General features: G+C 38.6%; 1 protein-coding gene across 20 annotated transcripts in view; it reads left to right on the plus strand.

The window, feature by feature from the left end:
- mmd (mind-meld) overlaps window positions 1-18662 on the plus strand; it is a 619790-nt gene that overhangs the window by 196207 nt on the left and 404921 nt on the right. For all 20 annotated transcript variants that reach the window (XM_043427306.1, XM_043427287.1, XM_043427309.1 and 17 more), the window contains exons 5-6: window positions 13746-13805; window positions 17176-17255. In XM_043427306.1, the coding sequence (XP_043283241.1) occupies window positions 13746-13805; window positions 17176-17255 (140 nt within the window). The remainder of the gene's footprint in view (window positions 1-13745; window positions 13806-17175; window positions 17256-18662) is intronic.

An 18662-nucleotide genomic window follows, 5' to 3' on the forward strand; every position in this document is an offset into this window, starting at 1 on the left:
TGTCTCGTTCGTGATGTATGTCTGGGTCGTCCTTCTCCTGTATGGTTCACACAGGATCAGGATGTCCGCGTCATGTTCGTCGGCTATCTGTGGTAGGAGCATGTCTGCGGTCCTACTACGGTTCAGGTTTCCCTGAACTATTCTGTCCGTCTTCCGGCCTGCCTCCTGCACTCCTCCAGCGTGGCTCGAAACATGGCACACCTGTCCGTTCCGGCGAGGTGCGCTACGTCCTTGTGCCCGGCCTCGGAGCACAGTGGACAGACCGATTTGTTTTTACAGTCCGTCGCGTGGTGTCCGGTTGCGCCGCATTTGCGGCAGCATTTCATCCTGTCCACGTCCTTGCAGTCGGTCTTTACGTGGCCGAAGCCAAGGCCCCTGTAGCATTTCGTAACCGTCAGTCTTTTCCGAACGCGGCAATGCACCCAGCCTATCCGTCTCTCGTCCTAGAGCGTCCGTCACGTCATCCGGAGTCGCAACGCAGTCCAGGTCCATGATCTCCAGTTGAACCTTGGAGGTCAGAGCCCTGACGCTGCCCGCTTCCCCTATTGCGTCCTGTATTTGTCGCTCAAATTCGTCGCGTTTGTCCGGCTTGCTTGCGTCCGCCTGTAGCTTCAGCAGGCACAAACCGTTTTTGGTCTTCCTCAGAGTCGTCACCTGCACGTGGCTCTTCTTCGGGTCCACCGTTGACCGTATCTTCCGTACTATGTCCGAGTACGTCATTTCCGTTCCCGGTTTGACGAGAACAGCCTTTCCCCTTTGCCGGGGGGCCGGGCCACTCCCGTCAGCTCGGGTTGTCGCTTCTGTTTTCTTTTTTTGTCTTTTCCGTGCCTTTCCGTGTGATCGTCTGCCAGTCTGTGGTAGGTCCTATCGTCGGAGGCCTCTTTTGGGAGGACTCCGGCGTGGTTCCAGTCGGTGATCGTTTACGTTTCGTCCCTGGCGTCTCTTCGTTGCTGTTCGTTCCTGTCGTTGTCTTGTTACTGTCTACAAGACGTCCCTTTAAGGCCGCTTCCACGCGCATATGCAGCGCAATGTCCGCGGTCTCCAGGATCGTCTTGATTTCCGTCTTCACCGTCATATTCGTGTTTTTCTGTATGTTTGCTGCTTTGGCCATTTTGGTCGCCGTCTCGTGGATGAGCCTCAGCAGTTCTGTCAGGTCTTGTCTGTTACTCGTTGCTGTGTCTGTTTGTCTCGTCGTCAGTAGCGCGTTGTCCACGGCGGAAGCATAGCTTGCCGCGCTTCTAGCGCTAGACACGCTGTCCGTCCTTTGTCGTCTTGGTATTTTCAGTAATGTCTTGTCCAAGATGTGCACACCTTGAACAAGACATTACCTATTAATCATTACACCTGTTACTATTAATCATACCGAGAAAGTATACACGCCTGTACAGTACCGATACACTAATGTAAGCACGTCACAACTAGACACGATATACGTCAATATACATATATATAAACAGCTGATAGAACGGTGTTGCCGATGTCGTACCGAACCTAGTATTCAACGACTCATCGTGAGCGATAATCGTAGTTAATTTATGATTTCATTCTTAAAGTTTTGGTGACCTGATATTTTTATAACGCCATTAATAAGATAAATGTTCAACGAATACGTATATGATTTAATTTTTTTTTCCAGCATTTACGATCCTTCAAATTTGATTGAAAAATCACGATCCATTTACTGCCACTACGATGTCCAATTTTTAATACTTATTTTCTTGCTTAAATGTTCGGTAACCTCCCCTCAATTTTTTTACCGTCATTTTCGAACATTTTTCTATGCTGTGTAAAAAAATCAGATTTTTCTGCAGATTTTTAAATAATGGCCATGATCTCATTAAGCTGAATTTGTATGTTTTGAGGTGCGAACTCAGCTTTGAAATATTTTTCTATTTCTTCAATTTCATAGCTGCCTGTCGGAATGGTCAACACTTGCGTTCTAACGTTGAATTCATTGCAATCAATATCGATATTTGGAATCGAATTGAATGTGAGCAGCTCGATGAGTTCAAGGATAAAATTTTTGTCGGGTGACAGTTCAATAGGTGGAAAAAGTTGTGCCTCGAGTACGGAGGATGATCCAGTAATGGTAATTGTCAAACGATTATACATGATGCTTGGAACTGCAGAACTAAACACGTAGCTCTATAATACTCATTTATATAGTGCATCATTGTCTCTCCGATTCAGCTGATTACACAAAAGTTTTAAACATAAATGACCACATATAATTGTATCATATTTCTGATACTTTTTATGATTGTATTTCACGCTGCCAACATTGAAGTATTTTATGCGTTTGGGTGGAGGTGGGACATTGCCAAAACTTTCAAAGTATACGACTCCTCGACTAGCTTTTTTATATGCAATCCAGTGTGTTCCAGGCCCCACCTTTTCATTCAAATTCATGATTGCAGATTCATGCTTGAGCAGTCCATTCACAGGTAAAGTATCACACATGAAAACACCGCGAAAGTTATGAATTTTCTTAGCTTTCGCATACTTCAGCAGATCAATGTTGGTGAAAGGTTCATGTGGTAGCGTAATTATACGTTTTTTGACCCGAGATAAAGACCCGAACCCTATTTGTATGGTTTCAGATGTAAACCTTTACCCAAAGCGATGGCCTAAAGTGTTCTATTGTAACGCTTGCTTTCCTCCAATTCCTTTTTAACCGCTTGAGCAACATTCACAGCTTTGACTATTGCAGCACTTTCACTGGATAATGCACCAACGGCGCTCAGGCCGGCAAAGATGGGTAAAAGAAAGGGGAATAAACCGCTGGTTTTTTAGTAAAGTTCTAGGCGTGCGTACTTCAACGCCTTTAACACTGGCACGCGCACCTTTCAATGCTGACATTATGACTTTACGAGGGTCATCACTACGTATCATTACTTTTCTTGCATCAGCGATGATCTTTTTTAAACAAACAGGCTTTCGTCGTTTCATTTTTTTCACAGCTCGCTTCATACCCAAGCCAAATTTCTTGTTTGCCTTCATAATGTTTGACACAGCCCAAGCACTTGCTCTTTCATCAAGACTTGCGTCTTTCGAGATTATACGCTGCCAGGCCTGTTCAGCTAAAATTTTATCCGCCAGATGTCTTGCACTCGAGTTTTCACGATTTTTCGTATATGCGATATCGTGCTCTTTACAAGTAGCATCCAGCAGGTTTATACCAAGATCACCACGAGCAAGACGTTTGATCAATTTCGTACCAGGTTTACAATATTAATAGCCCGGTAGATGTAGTTCCACGCGGAGATTGTTGATTATACTGTCTACCAAACCTTTACCAGGTTTATCATGTACAATCATCACTCTGCAGTGATCATAACTTCACTGATTATTCCAACATTAGAAAAGTTGTATTTATATGATTTTTTCGATTAGTCGCATGTGAGATAAAGTCGAAGAAAGAAGTTTCGAGCGGTCTACTCCCTATAATGAATTTCGATGAATTTATTGTTGGAGCGGATAGTATGAAGAAGCGTCATAGAAACTTTCTATCTGATAGCATTTGTCCCGTGTTTTGCGGCCCGTTGGATTGTAAAAAAAACTAATACATTATTTACGCTACTAATACAGTCAAATGGTTTTAGACTTGAAAACATATACTCGAAATCGTTGAAGCAACCAAAATATCGATTGCTTGGGCAAATGCTTAAATCAGTGAAAGAAGCTGAATTTTTTCAATTTAACGAGTATGAACAAGTTGTGGCCCTCAGTGAAGCTCGACCAAACTTAATATTCATCTTTGACGACATAGCGTGTGAGAATCAAAACAATGTGGGAGCTTTTTTTCCATGGGAAGATACGAGATTGTGGATAGTTTTTATCTTTGCCTAACGTATACTCGTATTTCGAAACATTTCGTGAAGGACAATGCAAATTTTATAGTGCTATTCAAGCAAGATGATATGAACCTCGAGCATGTTCATAATGATCATGTTAATACGAACATGACTTATGCAAGTTTCAAAAAAAATGTGTGTCAAGTGTTGAAAATCAGACAAGTATGGATTTATCACGATTGATAAGGACAGTGAATTGAATTCCGGAAGATATAGAAGGGGATTTGATTATTTCCTCACTGTGGATTATAATAAATGATTGTTTTCCGGAGTTTACAAGACAGTCTAAAGTCTGACTTACTCGTGTCAACATGAAGCGCAAAGAACTTTTAAAGGAGACGGCTGTATTAAGTGAACTTGCCAAGGCGAGTGATGCAATCCGAGGAAAACATCGAATGTCGAAAAGTGGACGTGATAGTGCTCAGCAGAAAATTTAAGATGTGTTTAAACCGATTGTTGAATCATTAGAGGAGCTAGTTTCACATACGAAAAAACCGAATTATGAATTTAAGAATGAACGCGTGAATGTTAAGAAAGAGGAGAAGGAGGAGGAGGAGTCTCCAAATTTTGGAGAAAATAGCATTTAGTAAGACATTTCTCTCAAAGATGGTATTTGGCATGATGTAATTGCTGATGAAAATGTCGGTGTATCCTTGACTAAAAATGATAATGATATTCATGAAGATAATGATCATGACGATGATTTGGAATCATCGGGAGATGTTGATAATTTTATACGTGAGTATTTGGGTCTACTGCGTAATAATAACAAAATAAGATTAGATGGCTTGCATGGAGTACGCAATCTTGCTCAAAACAAATTAATGATTGATGATTCACCAATTCGTTTTGAACTCTGAAAGTTTCGTGGAACAAAACTTTTAGGGGTTGAAGGGGGACATTTGAAAAAATTGGTTTGTGGATTCAAAATTCAAAATGGCGGCGTTAGAATGGCTTACATGTTTTTTTTCGAATAGATACATAACTTTTTTTCATCACCAAAAAATGTTTCAGCGCAAAACCAAAAACTTTTGTTGGAAAAATTTTTTGATTAACCCCTTCGCAGTGAGGTGAAAATCACATTTTCGTGCCATTTTTGTGTTGGAAAAAAAATTTCTTAGATTTGTCTCAAAGTCACAGTATAAACGTTTGTGGGGTCGCTGATTACGAATTCGACATCAGTTTTTCAAAATTCCAAATGGCGGATTGAATATGGCGGCCATAAATTCGAAAAATGAATTAATTTTGACGAAAGTGAGTACCTTGTAGTTTTTGGGGCCGCTGAATCCGAATCTGGAATCGGTTTTTTAAAATTCAATATGGCGGATTCAATATGGTGGACGCAAATACGAAAAATGGTTTATTTCCGACGAAGCCAAATATCGTACAATTCCGGAGCTCCGAATCCGAACAAGAAATCCGATTCTAATAATTTCAAATAGTAGATCCACTCTAACAAGAGAGGCATTGAGTTTTGATTCAATTGAGTTGATTTTAACTCGAGCACCTAAATGTGAGAAATAATTCAGCATAATATAAAACAATTCTAAACAATGTAAATATGCAGCAAGATTTTTCCTTTTCGTATAGGCTCCCAGGGCGCAGAAATAAAGACACAACACTCATACTCGATATAGATCAGTTTCATTTGGCTTCACACGCATATTTTCGTACTCCATCAGTTGTAAATTAATTTTATCGCTACTCTTCATCTCATATCTGAGTCCTCTGGGCCTATGTCTGCACTCTTGTGCTTCTACAATGTTCCCGCTACACCTGTGGCAAGCAGATCAAGGGTACCATCCTAGGGACATCCACTATACACTCGAATCGCTCTCTTTTAACCCGAAATTGAGCTACGATCCCATCGTAATTCTCTAGTAATCAACTCACCATCTCACACATGGTCATCGTTGAAGGAAAAACCGCAAAAAAAAAAATACAAAAAAAAAACAAAATGGAGTCAACAACCGCCACGTCCAGGGTTCGTGACTCTGGGTTCGGCTGAAAGCGGGATATAAGGCAAAAAAATATTCTTTTACATTCGTTATTATGACTCGTTTGTCGTACATGATTTGCCAAATTTTTATCCATTATATTGTATCCGAGCTTCACATACGTGGGGTCAGGATTCAAATTCGATATTTGCGACCATAAATATCTGAAAATCGAAATCAATCCATTTTTCGTATTTGCGCCCATCACATTGAATCCGCCATATTGAATTTTGAAAAACCGATTCCAGATTCGAATTCAACAACCCCGAAAACCATAAGGTACTCACTTTCGTCTAAATCAATCCATTTTTCGAATTTGCGACTGTCATATTGGATCCGCTATTTTGAGTTTTGAAAATCTGATGTCGAATTCAAATTCGGCAACCCCAAAAACCATAAGGTACTCACTTTCGTCAAAATCAAACCATTTTTCGCATTTGCGTTTGCCATATTGGATCCGCCATTTTGAATTTTGAAAATCTGATGTCGAATTCGAATTCAGCGACCCCAAAACCCATAAAGTACTCACTTTTGACGAAATCAAACCATTTTTCGTATTTGCGTCCGCCATATTGGATCCGCCATTTTGAATTTTGAAAATCTGATGTCGAATTCGTAATCAGCGATCCCAAAAAACATAACGCACCAAATTTCAATCGAATCGGTGAAGTAGAAATGTTGTTTTTTTTCAAATGCCTATATGAGGGATTCTCTGTCAAACCGGCCACTTTTTTTTCGGCCATCTCAGATCTACTTCATAACTGATTATATCAAAGTACTACTAAACGGCACTTCTATGTGAATATTTTCAGATTTTTAAGTTCATAATTTTAGAAAATATTGTTTTTTTTCAAATGGATATATCTCGGAAACTCGAAGTAACTGAAAAAAAAGTTTTCACATAAAAGTTGTAGTTTCGTGTTTGCTTTCGAATAGACGAATCGAAATAATTTTTACGTTCTGGTAACGATGACTTTTTACGAAAAAAGGGGAGAATTATTTTTTAATTCAGAAACAGCTATTTTTTTTGGCTGAAAAAATTACAGAGTTTTCGAAAAATTACAGAGTGAAGCCAAACACACTCTCAAACACTTTATTTCGACGACATGGCACGCACGAATGTTTACATCGGCGGCCATATTGAAAACCTGTCACTTCGCGAAGCGGCGCTCGGGAAGCGAGGCGCTCACTGCTGCCAACTCAATTTCGTTTTCACAAAATTCCCTAGACTCGTAAAATTCTTTATTTTATTGAATTTTAATTAAACAAACTTTTTCTTGTTTAGAAAATTAATGCGGATCATTAGAGAAATGTATTTTGAATAATTGGGTGAAAATTTCAGATTAAAATTATTTAAATTTTTAAGCAAACTTTTCTTTAATAACTCGAGCGTGCACAGTGCGCATGCGCGATGATCTACTTTAAACAGGCACGTGCAATAAGTGTAGTCCTGAGCAAACAATGAATTAAAATAAAATAAAATTGTTGTTATTCAGAAAATTAATAGAAAATAAAACAAAATAATGGGGAAAATCATAAAATGAATTAAAATTGATCAAAAAACTGGTTTATTGAATTATATTAAATTCTTGCACATGCGCAATGTGACTGTAGCTATACATGACCAATTGGGACCCACGCGGGGGAGTTAGCGCACCAATAAGAGAATTTAGAGTGGGAATCCCTGCTTCGAGATTAAGTCGCGCAGCGTATCAGAGAGAGGGACAAAGTCCACGTGAAGTATTATTATTATTTCCTTAGTTCGAGAGAGTATAAAAACCCGAGTGCAGAAGCACTGAAGAGCAGTCTTGTCTTGAATCTCGCCACGCTAGACTCGCTAAAGCAATAACGCTCTCTGAGCAAAAAAAGAGCCAGTTTCGTCTTGAATTTTGTAGAGCTTGACTCGCACTCGCAAACACAAAACGCCAGTCTTGCCTCAGGATCTCGCCCGTAAACTCGCCATAATATCGAAAATAAAGAAACATAAAATTTTTCGCTCATCATAAAAATAGCTCTAAAAACAAAGAGCAAAATAATATCGCTATTATCCCGCTGAAAACTCAAAAATAACACCTTTCCTCCTCACGCTAAGAGGGCCGATTTCGTTTGAACTCAAGATTCTTAGGTGAGTTACCGATCTATCCAGGAGGGCCGGGACAGTTCGACTCCGTTCTGTCTCAAGATACCTGGTAGATTTCCAATCCTTTTTCTATCCAAGAGGGCCGTGGCCGTTCGATTTCGTTTGGTCACAAGATTCTTGGGTAGGACTCCTACCTTTCCATTCCAGAAGGGTCGGGACAGTTCGGGTTCGTTCTGTTTCAAGATCTCTGGGTGGATTCTGTTCTATCTTCGAGTAATTGTTTTCCGAGTGGCGATTCAATTAATTGAAAACCCGAGCAAGTTTCTTTATTTTCAAACGAGACAATTTCGCATATCATTTTTCATTTATTTTCGAATTATTTATCATTCTTCAATTTGAGCTAATAAGAATTCATAAAAAGCGAATTTACTCACTGCACTGAAAAAAAAGGATCGGTAAATTCAAAGAAAATTGAATTGTTTCAACCCAAAACTACGATAGCGGGCGGCGAAACAAATATAGAATTGTTTCAACTCACCAATTTGATTGATTTTGAAACGACGGATTTGTTTTATTTGCATCCACATTTGATTAATCCAACAAAATATTAATATAACTTGATTGTTTAATTTGTAGTTTCAACCAGAATAAGGATAATTTTTCTATACTTTTATTGTTGATTAGGGTAAAAATAAGACGCGAAAAATATTATGTTATTAATTGCAAAATTATTTTTCACTGCCCGTGAGGTCATCTTAGTTTGTGGTACATGTTTGGAAACATTTTAATCGAAAAAAAATTCCTACCTGCATGGGGATTCGATACCGATCTACCTGCCTACCTACATCGTTCTAAGTACGCACGCTATCCACTAGACTACCATGACATTAGATATAAACTCAAAAAGGCATTATATAAGTTGCGACTTAACTCTTTTAGTCACTAATGTTTCGTCTACTCCGATTTTGATGAAAATTGGTATTGAAAAGATTTTGGGGTTGCTGATTATAAATTTGATTAAAAATTTTCAAAATAAAAAATGGCGGATCTAATATAACGGACGATTTTTTCAAAAATCGATCCAATTTACCTGAAACTTGTTACTCGAGGATTTTAGGGTCGCTGATGACGAATTCGATGTTGGATTTTTAAAATTCAAAATGACGGATTCAATATGGCAGATGATTTTTAAAAAATCAACCCAATTGACCTGAAATGTGTTTCTGTGGGTTTTGGAATTGCTGATAACGAACCCAAGGTCGGATTTTTTTAATTCGAATCAATAGATCCAAAATGTCGGACAAAAATTGAATAAGTTTATTACAGAAAATTACCACTCAAACATTTACGGAGCAACGGTTCACAAATCTGGTATATAAATAGCTTTTTTATTTAAAAAAACAAACAAACAAATTTAAAAAAAAAATTGTATATCAGTTTTCTGTAACCTCTCTGTGGTTCAAAAATCCTGAAAATAATCATTTTTATGCCAGTTTCTTTTTTTTTGTCCACCATCTAACATATAACCGCAACATAACTGCTGATAATTCACTTCAACAAAATACTTTAGTATGTCGGTTTACACGTGCAGAGTATTTAAGTTAAAAAAAAATTGATTGTAACAATTGAAATGTGATTGGATTGAAAAAATGTGGAGTAATTCATATCAATAAAACTATGTAGTTATATTAACCAAATCGGTTTTATTAGATCAACTGTTACGTGTTCAAGTTAAACTAAATTTGATCAATTTTAACACCTTTTCGTTGATCACATTTGGTGAGTTAAATTTACCAATTCTTTTTTTCAGTATGAAAACGATTTATTTGGATTATATCGAGTCACCAGAGTGAAAAAGCAAATAAAATTCACTCGTCACACTCTTTTGCATTATATAGAATCATAAAAGTGAGTTTCTAAGAATTATAGCTCAATTTTCAAATTATCAAATGATCGAATTATCAAATAAAATTAATTAAAAATTTATCAAGACCAGCGTTGGCGAGATTAATTGAAAAATTATTATTGCAAACGAAACTATTAATTATTATTGTTCAAATAAAAGCGAGCGTAAATTCATTGCGAAATTTATTATTATTAATTCTGCGAAAATTATTTTTGTGGAGAAAAATACCGAAAACAAAAAATTCTCATGCGAAACAAAATTTATTTATTTTTTTAATTTGATCCGTAAAAATTCAGAATTCAATAAATCATTTGTTATTTTCAATTTAATTTCATTTTACTTTTGTTTTTCTTTCATGCCCGCTCTTCTTTAACATAGAATTGCTCGAATCCACGTGTGACGGTGTGCATAAGAACAAACGTATCGTTACAAAATATATATATTCGATCCATTGGGATTTGCTCATATTGAGACAAAACACATTATTCGGCAGTATAGGCCACCGTTCTATATATCGACACAAGAACGCTGAGGTACCGATGTCGCTCAAGCAATGCCAGTGTCTTGACACTGCGAACGCCGTTTACAGGGCCTGTTTAAAATCGAATGCTCGAGAGAGAGAGAGAGAGAGAGAGAGAGAGAGAGAGAGAGAGAGAGAGATCGAGGTAGACGCAGTGGGTGATGAAGCAACGAGTGTGAATCCGTTGGCGGCGACAATAGAGCGGGGAAGAATGATGAACTATGACGGCGAGCCCTAGCACTCGTGGAATGAAGTAGTCGAAATTTTTTTGTCTTCACTTTCAAGGAGGTGGAACACCTCATTTATTTAACAACAGGTTATTATTCTGATCCTTTGGATCGGGTACATCGAGGCGTTCTCGCCAAATTAATGGAGGGTAAGTAGTTGTGACCCGCCACCGTGAGCCTTTGAAGCTGATCGGAGGAACCGGGCATGGTGGTGTGTGCGGATAGCCTTCCCTGGTGGTGCTGATCTCGGCGGCTTGTGAGACCGGCTCAGGACCCGGCAGATGGGGTGCCGTTGCTGGTGCTCGGCTCGGAGTGGTGGCTGCTTCCCACTCGCTGTCTGAGCTGGCTTCCACCTGGATGCCTCGGTGAACTCGGCAAGCTGGCCGAGTTTGAGTGCCGGTGGAGGTGAAAGATGGTGGAGAATTCGGCAGTGGCGACAGCAAGGGGAGAGCCCCGCCGAAAGATGGAGAAGTCCAGAGCCTGAGCCGGTTGTCGAACGGGTGAAGCGTGGTCCTGGGCGGACGAGTGAACCGGAATTTCAGCCCCGAGATCGGGATGAGCTTCCACGGTGGCGGCGTTACTGCAACCTCCGGATGCGGCGTCGTGCTGGTGAGTCTCGTGTAACGAGAAGAGAATAATCAATGGGAGTGAGTATAGCTCAGCCCAAAGAGGGTTCGAATTTGATCCGATTTCGGCTTCGATCCTTACCGTTTATATTTTCTTCCGGGGAACGCACGGCTGACGCGAATCTGATCGTTCGTGCGCCACCTCGCGGTGGTGTTGTGACTTAAACGGGAGAGTCTCCGCTGAGTAGCCGCCTAACGGTGATTGAGAGAGTCAGGGGTGTGCGCGAGCGCGGTAGATCGAAGGCAGGCTCGGGAGGTGCTGCCGCGCTGCTAGCTTCGATCGTGGCTCATAGGTTCGAACGCCAGGGGCGGTGCTCTCTTTCTGTGGCGCGCGTGGTGCCTCTTTCTCTCTCTATCTCGATTTTGTCAGTTCTTATCAGGGCCACGAACCCATTTTTCTTCCGAAATGTAAATGCTTCTTTTTATTTAATAACAAATGAATAACTCGTTTTCTCAATCGAATATCAAATAAAACTTGTAGAAAAATGTCCTAGCGTTTTAATGGTGAAAATTTCAGAGTGAATCCTTTCCAAAAATTAAGACAACTTTTTATTTAAAACATTGAAGTTCCTTCTCAATTTCAAATCGAAGCGTACACATGCGCAATGAAAACTCTGATCGAATAAACGAATCATGACTTGCTAGCCGAAAAAGAAACGGGTTAAGGCCAACGAGTCATGATTGGAGATCAATCATTTGCTGCTCATGCTCAATGCAGATACGAGTCTATAGGCCAATCATGATATTTTCTTACAAAAAATGCTCAAATGAGTGATTTAAGACGGGGAATCCCGTGTTCGAAACTAAATTAAGGAGCAAATCAGAAAATTAGTACACTTTTATTGGTCATCGGTAAAATATTGCTTTTGCGCAATGCGATCTAATCTTGAGACTACCAATCAGCGATTTTCGGCGGGAATTCCCGGGTTTAAGATTAATTGTAAGAGCGAATCAGAAAAATCCAATCAATTATTATGATTATTTCCCCTGTTTGAACGGGTATAAAAGGCCGAGCACGGAAGCTCGAAGAGGCCAGTCTCGTCTTGAATCACGTTGAGCTAGACTCACACATACTATTACCAAAAATCAGTCTTCTCGAGATCTCGCCACATAGACTCGCCTATACTGGATAAAATGAAGAAACATAAAAATTCCGCTCATTTGAAAATCGCTCAAAGAACCAAGAACACAATAACATCGCTGAAACACCACTCAGAATTCAGGGTACAAAATAGCACCCGTTCCTCATCACGCTAAGAGGGTCGGGCTCATTCGGGTTCGTTTGAGCTTAGGATTCTTAGGTGAGCGTCCGTTCTATTCAGGAGGGCTGGAACAGTTCGATTTCGTTCTGCCTTAAGATTCCTGCTATATCTCCAATCTATCCAAGAGGGCCGTACCCATTCGGGTGGAATTCCTACCTTTCCATTCCAGAAGGGCCGGGGCAGTTCGAATTCATTCTGTCTCGAAATTTCTGGGTGAAATAAAATCGCGGCTTGTTTTCTAAGTGGTTATTCAAAATAATTAAGTTGATGAAAAATAATTTTCTAATTCAAAGCTGGGCGTATCTTTCCTTTCGAGACCAGACATTCAACATTTATTATACATTATTTTTTACGAAATCGAATTGATCTACAATGTTACCGAGTTAAACGAATTTTCATTTATCAATTCTGAACAAAAATTTAGCTACTAAAATTATAAATAAGCAAGATACACTGCAAAATCGATAGTTTCAACTTCTATAGTTGAAAGTTATCTCATCGTGCGACGTTTATCGGTCGGTGTAATGCTTCGTGGGGGCCTACTGTTAGCACCGTCACGTAGTAGACGAAGAGTAGGTGCAAGAAGACTAAAAAAACGAATCCCAGATTCACACACGGTTACGTGTTACGGCACTGTCACTGACCAACCCAGCTGAATCCAACCCGATTCAGTTTATTTCCAATTGGATATAAGTTCTATTTTCAAGTTGTGAAATAGTTCCTGAGCATCGTAATTGAACAAAATGACATGCCGATTTTACCCTCACCACCGCAAATCGTTTTATTCAGAGAAAGTATAGTCTCGGCGAGCCTCGGGTCAGCAGACGACAGGGCTGTCAATGTACTTGTCTTGAGACTCTACAGAATTTCTTGATCTTGTCGAGCTTTGGACCATCCGACAACACAGTTATTAATCTACTTATCCCGAAATGCTACCGAGTCACTTAATACGTTTCCTTTTTTTTACTCCAGTTCCTTTATTTGTATCAGAGTCTGTGCTTCTACACGTTCTGTTTTATTGTGGCTTGAACTTATGCATTGATCAATTTTCCTGCTCTCTATATATCTTTTGGTTCCTCTTTTTCACAGAGCCCGTAAAAAATATTAAACTATATGTTGTATCAATTTAACAATCGTGTGGACACTAGTTATGTCTATAGTAATTTAGTTTATCAAGAGACGCGGTAGCGTCTCGATATCACTATTCTTAATTCTTCAAACAGGCAAAAGTTTACGAAGTTTGGATGGCAATCGAAAAATTTAATTCCCATAGTTTCCACAGAGAAGCGGTTATGGCGACGGTGGATATCAAAATGCACGAGGAAGAACGAGAGTAAGTGGAACAATTTTTTGTTTTTAAATTAAGGTTGTTTAGAAGGATGGATCAAAGTAGACGAAAATCTCTGCTTCAAACGAGTAACATGACCTCAAAACACACGACTATCATCGCCGTTGTGGGCATTTTCACGCACAAATTAAACCGGCACAAAAAAAGTGGTCAGTACCTTTAATCGGACCCATTAACCCTACGCATTTTGGCTCGCTGTATCCGAATCTGGGCTCAGATTGGCCAATATCCCTTCAAAATTTTGAGTAAATTCGAAAAAACCGCAATGATGATGGAAAATCACTGTGAAAACCATGATAAAAGTTGTTTTTGACTTTAATCGGGGACGTTTTTTTATGTAATTTGATGCGCTGAATCTGAATCTGGAGTTAGATCGGCTGATACATTCCCAAAATTTTAAGTAAACTGCAAAAAATCGCTAAAAATGGGTAACAATCGCTACCATGGGTATGGGAAAAGTTCTGTTGGTCTAGATCGAGTACGCTCTTTTTGTATTTTGATGCGCTGAAACTGAAACTGAACGACTATTTAAATCGTACGTCTCAAAAATTTTGCTTCCATGGAAAAAACTGACTAAAAATGTTTTTTACGAATTTTAAGGGGTTCAATCCGAATCCAGTGGCTAGTAGTTCATGCATACTTCCGTCAAAGATCGTGAAAAATAGCAATAAATAGCAAAAAAACGTAAAAAAATAGTTTTTAAAATGTATTAAACATGCAAATTGTACACAAAAAAGACATCTGTAATTTCTGTAAGCAATAAACTAGAAACTGGAAAAAAACGTATAAAAATCTTAAATATGAAACTATCACAAGCATGGTTGTTCATTGATTTTAATTTCACCTTTTTTTTTTAATTTTATACAAATAATGAGAAGAGAAAAATCTTTATCGATCTTAATCCGTCCTTCGCTTGTAACGGATTCTTTTCTCTTCGAACGACCTATGCAACTGGTTTATCTTTCTCTTTCTATTTGCTCTTGTTATTTTTCTTTTTAGCGTCCAACAAAAATCTGCCATCATATTGACACTCCACCTTCCTTGATACCGATTTTCCATTTCGCTGATGTCTTAATGAAATCTTTCTCCTTGTTGAGGTAGGAGGGTAGAAAGTGCAGTTTGAGATTCATCGAACAACCCAAGTTTCTAAAATTTTCCAATAACTCATCAACTATATTTTAGAAATTCTCATTTTTCTCATATCCAAGAAAGTTCTGAGAAAAGTTTTTGAAACTTTGTCAAGCAGCCTTCTCAGTATCGTTCATGTTTTAATGAAATTATCGTCTCCAAATAAACTACGAGTTTGTGTTTCATCAAATATACCCTCCTTTAATTTCGCATCCCTCGTCGCGGGAAACTTTTCTCTCATGTACTGCAAACAATCGCCGTCTTTGACCAGAGCTTTGATATCCTGCTTTATAAGACTAAGCTTAATATGGAGTGGTGGTAGCAGATATTTCGAAGACCGATAAATGATATTCGTATGATGTTGTTACAGCCTAAATCCAAGTTTGTTCTTGTTGGCCACCCTTTCCGAACATTGTGTTTTTTCCCGTCTCTACTGTCCCATAAACATAAAAAGCAGGGGTTTTTTGCGAAACCCGATTGTTGACCTAAGAGTAGTGTTGCAATTTTGAGTCCGCCACAAATTTGTCATTGGCAATTTGTGGATGGAAAGGATAAAATTCTCGAACATTCTGTGCCGCAAACGAATCAATTGTACATATGTGTAATCCTCAATATTATGGGTGAATGAAATAGAAAGGGGTGACCACACGGATTTTATCACCTGCATGTGCAGATCATCATTCCGTTAGAAAAAAAACCGGAAATACCAGAGAACAAGACTACGACGCACTAATATAAGTCAGTCAAAATATAGGTATTTATTTTACATTAAGAAGATAGTAGCTAAATGGGGGGTAAGGCCTATTTAAACTGGGTCATAAAGAGCCCAGTGTGTCATTTTTTGCCGTTCTTTGGAAAGCCATCACTACGTCAGTTTGCTTTATAAAATAATTCAGAGAATAAGAAAATGGACTCAGTCAGTCAAGAAGTGTACAGAGTAAGAAGAAGTACAGTCAAGAAGAATCTTGTGAGTACTTGCATAAATATAAAAGAAATATATACATCATCACACCTCAGAGGGTTGACCTGTATGCCATCAGGGTTGCATCATTCAAACTCGCAGAAATTAAGAGACGCGGCAGCGGCTCGTCATTCTTACGCTATCCTGTTCAATAGACGTGGCTCTCGTCCGTGGGTAAAGGACTTGAGTGTTTTGGCCCAAAAGAAGAGTCAATGCCGTGTTACGTTCCCTACTAATTCAATATCCTCTACCGGAACGTAACAATATATCTCGTCAACTTCCATTACTAGCTCTTCATCAGAAAGTTCCACACCCATCGGTTCGGTAGTTACGGTTTCATCCACGGCCACTATTTTTGCTAGTTTTCGGACTCATGAAACGTTGGGACAGACATTTCTACTTTTGGAATTTTTCATGAAACGAGCGATGGCGGTCATGCAAAAATAGTAGTTCTCTTGACCTATCGGTGCAGACCATATCGTAGGTTTTGAGAATTGTAAGTACTCTTGCTTTCTGGACTAGTGTATTCTAGTATTTCTAGTCTGTTAACCTTGTCTTACACCAATCACAAACTGTACGGGGTATCCAGTTCGCATACCAGTCGCTATTTTAATGTCGAAGCAAATCTCAGACTCAGATCCCCCCAGCATCAAATTACATAAGAAACACACCCGATTAATGGCGAAAACAACTTTTATCATGGTTTTAACAGCGATTTTCCGCCGTTTTTGCGTTTTTTTTTAATTTACTCAAAATTTTGAAGGTATATTGACCAATGTGACCTCGGATTCGGATTCAGCGGGCCAGAATACGTAGAGACTGATGGGTCCAGTTCAAGGTACTAACCACTTTTTTTTTGTGTGACTGCGTTATTTTTGCACGATTCTCAATATTGATCGATACAAATATTTTCAAAGCCAATGATTTTGGTTTTAATCGACGCAGTATATGCCTTAGTATACCCGATAAGCTTTTTTATCAAAAGTTTTATGAAACGAATGAACATGTATCGAATTTACTGAGATTCTATATGGTTCTGCCTATTGCAGATTGAAATTAATCACTCAAAAGGACGTACCGTTGAGTTTTATTGACTTGAAATAAACTCCAGTACTACCAGAGGCATATTAAAAAAATTTGTCTACCATTTGTGTGATTTTTTTTTCACTAAAACACAATTCCCTTCTAAGCGACCTTTTAAAAATATACACTTAAAAACCATTTGTATAAATGTTATTTGTGTTTTTTCCTTCGTTTGTTATTCAGGCGAGGAAACACTTTCACCGGACATCTCTCTTAATCAAAGCCTTCAATCATAAATTTCGCCTAGATTTAGAATTAAATACGTGAGTATTCAACTAATAAAAATATGGCTGTTTTAAGGTAGACCTCGCCATTTGAAAATAAATCATGAAAATATCATTCCATATTTTGTCATTATGTTTCGTTGCGAAACGCTGTTTAATCTAAATCTCTGTTGATTGGTTAAAGCCGATAAAGTCTGAGCCGTTGAAATGAACTGCGTTTTACTAGAGAAATCATTCAATTTGATTTGTAATTCATTTCGGAAAATGAAGTTTTGGATTACACGGAAGTGTTCTGAAGTGGGGTTATTAAATAAGTGTGAAACAGAGTTAAAGTTGATAGCAATTTATAAATTAACTTGATACTGATTTGAAAGAAATTACGAATTATGAATCCTTAAGCGATGGCATACGCAGTGCCAAGTGTACAAAAATTAAACAAAAATCCGTTTCTACCGAATCTGGTCGCAAATATTAAGAGACGCCGTAGCGGCTCAACGCCAAGTATTAAAAGAAAAAACTAGAGTATAAATGAAAAGTCAGGGCGAGCCCTGCCGCACTCTTATATACGCGAATATGTCGATTTATGACGTTATAACGTTTTTCAAACCGTTCTCACGGACAAACCATTGCAGTTAAAAATCTGAATATTGGTGATGATTTTTTTTCGATTTTCCTCTTTCAATTGATCTTTGTTGCAAGTCAATCCGTTCACTCAATCTCAAGATATGCTGATTTAAGCGATTAAAATCGGGTGTTTCGGTACGCTCTAGTCGCTTGGAGTCAGAAAGACTTAAGTAGTGTTTGTTTACATCTGGACATACGTCCTTTGTACGTATGTCCAGTGGACTGGGCAAAATGAAACGTGACTTTTGTTCCGTTTCGTTTCGCCCAGTCCACTGAACGCGATATCCCGCCTTCAATTTTCCATAAGAAAACCACGTGAAAAAAACTTCGGTTTGTTCCATATAATCTGTAAAAAAAAATCACGGATATTCTACTTACGTATTTTTGTAGAGAATTGAATTTCCTACAAATAAAGTCGTTAAAGTCAGTGGCCTAGAACCAACTGTTCAACGATTACAGCAGTTTGAAGTTTCTAACATCATCAAGCCAGATTTCGCATGTATCAATTTCTATTTTCGAGGTCGCTCCTTTTAATGGTACTGTTTAAATTGGGCTGAAAACTATTTTTACGCATAGTTTTTCTAAAATGGCTTTTAGGATCGTTATCTAGGCAAAAATATCGGGTACATACTGTTCTCATTTGTTTGAAAGAACGACATAAATTGTTTGTCTTTCCACTATTTGTTTAAATAAATTATAAAATTCAATTAACCAAACCAAATGCACAGATACATAGAAAAAGAGGGAGAGAGAGAGAGAAAACACTTCAATTCATTTCCCGTGCTTACCATTGAATTGATTTACTTGTTGTAATTACATGTT

The sequence above is a fragment of the Venturia canescens genome, chromosome 8, assembly GCF_019457755.1.
Source record: "Venturia canescens isolate UGA chromosome 8, ASM1945775v1, whole genome shotgun sequence".
NCBI lineage: Eukaryota > Metazoa > Arthropoda > Insecta > Hymenoptera > Ichneumonidae > Venturia > Venturia canescens.